The sequence below is a fragment of the Lissotriton helveticus genome, chromosome 5_1 (genome assembly GCF_964261635.1).
Source record: "Lissotriton helveticus chromosome 5_1, aLisHel1.1, whole genome shotgun sequence".
Taxonomy (NCBI): Eukaryota; Metazoa; Chordata; class Amphibia; order Caudata; family Salamandridae; genus Lissotriton; species Lissotriton helveticus.
In genome coordinates this window covers 213,473,994-213,479,051 of record NC_136065.1, presented here as the reverse complement: position 1 = coordinate 213,479,051, position 5,058 = coordinate 213,473,994, and the positions used below count along the sequence as shown (strand labels likewise).

Below are 5,058 nucleotides of genomic sequence, written 5' to 3'. Positions count from 1 at the left end.
TGCAACCCCTGGTACTAAAATCCACTTGATACATCAGTGTCGTATTTCCTGCCCCCAGATATATCATTGTCAAAATCTCTACCCCTCGCAGCCGGCTCAATTAAATGTCAGTACATTGATGATCAAGGCTGCTTCTCTTAAATCCAGCTTGCGCCTATTTAATCTATCTCCAGACACTCTCTGGCCCTTTAACTCACTTTTGTAGGCTCCCGCTTTCTCCCTTTGCGACGGGACGGTTTTGTAGTCAGGGGGAAAAAATAAAATCCATGTGCTAACTGCTTAGAAAATGGTGTTGGACAGATATTATCTATAGATGTTACAGAGAGCAGCATATAACCTCTTTCATTTATGTCTTGGTCATAGGTGAAGGCCCCTGTAAATCACCATTTCCCCATTCATACCTTCGACTTGAAAAGCAATTCCTGAACCATGAACAGCACATCCTCAGAGAATGGTACATACTGTCCTTCCCATGTACTACACCCTTTCATCCCCACGCTGTTGACCATCATCTTCGTGTTCGGCTTTATCCTAAATACTGTCAGCCTTTGGATATTTTGGTTCCATATCAAGAAGTGGAGCTCAGGCATGGTGCTCCAGTTCAACCTAGCATTGATCGATGCCATCATTACCCCGGTAGCTCCTATGGTGATCACCTACTTCTTTCTTGACAACCACTGGCCCTTTGGTAACTTCCTTTGCCAACTCAATGTCTTCTTCTTGAGCACGCACCTATATGGAAGCATCTATTTCCTGGCACTGATCAGCATCCACAGGTACATGGCCATTGTCTGTCATCACAGGAAATCATGTTTTAAGAGGAAATCCTTCATTATAAATATATGTCTGGCTGCTTGGCTTATCCTCTTCTTTCAAGGATTTGTTTTCTTCTTCTCTCAGAAGACTACAGTTGTGGATAACACAATAAAGTGTTTGAACATCCATCAAGGAGACATGGTCCATCTTTTCTTTTACTGGCAGATGCTCTCCTTGTTTCCCAGCTTCCTCCTGCCATTCACCATATCTTTAACCTGCTATGTCCGATTGGGAGTTTTTGTTTCAAAGATGTCTAGCAGCAATTTAAGGGGCCAGATGATGAGAACAAGGTCTGTACAGATCATCACTGTCTCTCTGGTTATATTTGTCATCTGCTTCCTACCAATACACATCAGCAGGACATTAGAAGTGATTATCAAATATTTCTCTATGAGCTGCAATCTGCTGCACAAAGTGGAAATAGCATGTTACATATCATGGGTCTTCACTGCAGCCAATTGCTGTCTGGATCCCCTTCTTTATATATTTTCCACTGAGATATTTTACAAGTCCTTCACCAAGATTCCAAGTTGTATCAGATGGGCTAAGTAAGTAGCTCAGTTTTTGCGTAAGTCTGTGTCTAAATAAGAAACAAGTACCTGAAACCCCACCGGATTGAGAGACACTGCCATCTAAGGGTCCTATACGAGATACATTTGGAATACAACAACTCTAATTGGCTACCTTTTTCAGCACTTCCACAGCCGGATCTGGCGATTATCAGTGTGTGCATGAATGTTAAATAGAAACTATCCAAGGATTTAACATTGTACAGATGATTTATTATTTCCTCATACAAAATTGTGGGCTTCCTTCTGAATGAACTGAGCTCTTGAACCAAAAGAGGATTACACATACCTCCAGGTTTTCAGCAATATCCCTAGGTGCCATCTTAGACTCAAAACAAAATTTTGAGAGCAACATCAAGGTGATAACAAATTACCATCTCTGTATTACATGTAACATCAAACATTTCCAAGTCCAAACCCTGGTCATGGTTAGAGTTGAATACTGTGAAGCATTGGTCGCACACCTCCTTAACACCTGACTTGCTCCTTTGAAAGCGGTCCCACACTCACTACCCATCTACTTTCAAGAGTTAGGAAATTGGACCAGAATTACTTTAGCCCAGGCATTACTAGAATGGCGACCTGTGCATACAAAACCGACTGCCTCACCTACAAAGAAATACATGTGAATATCCCAAAATACTGGGGACATAAACTGATCCTACCTGGAGCAAGCTAAAACCTGAGCGAGGAGCCTTAGCTACCTCGATCATTACAAGTACAAGACAAATTCCACAACAAAATGCCCATTCTTGAGGAAGGAACAAAACTATGAGCTCCTTTCAAAGTAGGATACAATTAGGCCCCTATTCATCACTATTCAAAGCCTGCCTAAAAAAACACCTGCTTGCTAGCAGAATGCACAGGTGAGACTGCCTTTATTTAACATTTTCTGCAGGCAAGACTGCTTCAACGCAGGTTTATAACATCGATATCATCTAAAATATTCCTGTCACTTTCCTGTATAAATTTATCCTGTTGTTAACAATATGTTGTGTTTCTGTTTAAACATGTCACTAAGTGCTCCGACACTCCTACTCAGGGTCAAAATAAAAGAAAATGAAATAAAAAATAAAAAATAAAACAGATGAAGACTTGATCGTTTAAGATTGTATATGGTGTTTTGTAAATTTGAAAGACTTTGCAAACTGTCTCTTTCTATGCAAAGTTCACGCTTACCCCTACTTTGTCCACGTTTGCACTCCAAGTAAATCTCATTGCACTTCTGAAGCTGCTTCTCTGAATGATAAGATATACAATACATTGATCTACTTGGAGAGAGAAGAACCCTATCCTCTAAAGGCCAATGAGAACCACATACTAATTATTATCATTTAGTTTTTCAATACAGTTTTATTAATCTTGCATTAATTCAATATATCATAATTTTTGTAGGAAAACTCAGTGAAAATCACATATTGTAGGTGCTTCACACACAGTGCAGTGCAAGGTGACATGTGAATAAAATCCACAAGTGCTAATTTACTACATATATAGTCTAGCAACTGATGTTGTTGGAAAGTTACAAATGCAAGACTCAAATTTGGAGTTCATTAGATAAAAAGAGAGTCAACAACATTATACTCCATTTTGATTTATCCTAGCCTTTGGTCATCCAATTTCTTTCCAATTTGTATCTATTGACTGAGTAATGGTTAGCCCGTCATGATTTATTCTCCTTATTCATTGTTCATTAATACATTCTTGGTATGGTAATATATTACAATTAATACAATCCTTTTTCATGCTCTTGGTATTTTTTCCATGTCTATTGTTGTCTTTTGATTTAGCCTACTCCATATAAATTTGCCTCTCAATATTTTTTTTTACTTTGCTTATTGACTAAGTATATTTTGTTCCCTCTTGGGGCCTTTTGTCAGACACAAAAATGATAACCTCAGCATAAGACACAATAATAATAACCTCAGCATATCTCAACCCTGATACTACGTGCTCCTTGCATGCGACTTTCGTCAATTTTCTAGACACGAGCGCGCGCAAGGTCTGAACATGAATCCCAATGGACTGCTCTAGCCACAACTGCAGGTAAGTTCTGCAATATAAACACTTGTCGGCAGCATGCGTTTGCTTTTTTATTTCAAAATGTGTTTAATATATTACCTTTGATACACTATTCTAGTTGAGCCCTGACCACCAACCTATGCACGGTACTAGCAGCATAAGGAAGGTGAGTTCTCTCCTTTGTCTCTCTTTTTGACAATGTATGAGCTTTGTGTTGATGTTACTCACGACCAGAGCTGTGGGTTCGTTTCCCCCAGTTTTCCCAATATTTTTTTTCCTACAGATTGATAATTACCTTTACAAGGAATTTGATTTCATTTAGCCACCACGATGTGTTGGTATGAGTTCCTGATTGTTTAAGAACTTTTTTTGGCATGAAGTACAATGTACTCATTTGGTAAGCTCTGGACGTTTTTCTCTTTCTTTAATCGCTTTGTTTCCCTAAAAGAGTGATTTTGACTTTTTCAAAAAAATTGGTACCTTTCAGCCATTGTTCTGTGTTGGTAGGTTTTGCCTCTTTTCGTAAGTTGTACACCATATTTTTTCAGTAAACAATTGTGTATACTTTATCTGTTTCATTGTGAGATGCTACCATCTAGGTCCTGATAATGATCCAATTATAAATTATGTGTGGGGTCAAAATGTCAACGTTTACTAGAGGACTAATGTTGTGGACTCTCTTTTATCCAATGAACTCCAATTTTGAGTCTTGTATTTGTAATTTTCCACAAACATCAGTTCCTAGATTGTATTGTAAATAAATACTTGTGCACTTTATTCGCTTATGTCACTTTGTCTGTTTGTGGAGCACCTACACTATGATATTTTCTACTGAGTTTTCCTACTTTAAATTGTGTTATATGAAATTACTGCAATATGAATACAACTGTATCGATATATAATACAGATAATAATTAGTATATGGTTCTCATTGGCCAACAAGGTTAGGCTTTCCCCTCTCTGAGTGGATCTTTGTATTTGATATCTGGTTTATTACCCAAGATCCCCGGGATTACTGGTTTGCCCCTTATTTGTGATATTTTCTGAATGATAAGAGCATGTGTATTAAAAAGGTTGTGCATGCAATTTTTAGCTTTGAATTTGTGCATATCCTGTTATTTTCCCTTCCATTCGCCCTCACAAAATTGTGTTTTTTAACAATGTCATACATTGTACTGCATATAATACAACTACTTTATGTACATGTGTAAGAGTTTTACCATTTAGGTCTATCTGTACAACTCACATTTTCAAAAGCTAGATTGTATAAGTCCATTATACCTTCAACATTACTTTCGGCCAAAATAGATAGTTATAAGATATATGGGTTGTGTGGTGTTTCAACTGTTTCTTTAAGAATGTAGCACTTTGGAACTTCTTTAAAATATAAGGTTTTGTTTTAAACTCTTGCTTCCTTCATAGACCCTGATCATGCATTTCACAGTAAATCCCCACCTGTAAAAACCGGTACTGTGCAGGATCACCCTTCCAGTACCGTGCAATTAAGGGTGTATTCCCTGAAATAGGGAAAAAACAGGTGCACTCGGTAATAGAACAGAATTCAGAACTGTATTCCCTATTTTCCCTTCTATTTAACCCCTACTGTGATAAGATGGTAACGTGTGTTGAGGTTGCTGCGAGACAGTGAGGG

General features: G+C 38.0%; 1 protein-coding gene across 1 annotated transcript; it reads left to right on the top strand.

Moving 5' to 3' along the window:
* The first annotated feature begins 429 nt into the window (after positions 1-429).
* Positions 430-1,368, top strand: LOC144753054 (P2Y purinoceptor 1-like). Its single transcript, XM_078640851.1, has one exon. The coding sequence runs from the start codon at positions 430-432 to the stop codon at positions 1,366-1,368; it is 939 nt and encodes a 312-aa protein (XP_078496977.1).
* Positions 1,369-5,058: the final 3,690 nt, after the last annotated feature.

Bases quoted from the DNA above. Each gene is read 5' to 3' on its own strand.
- LOC144753054 (XM_078640851.1), top strand. From the start codon at position 430: ATGAACAGCACATCCTCAGAGAATGGTACATACTGTCCTTCCCATGTA.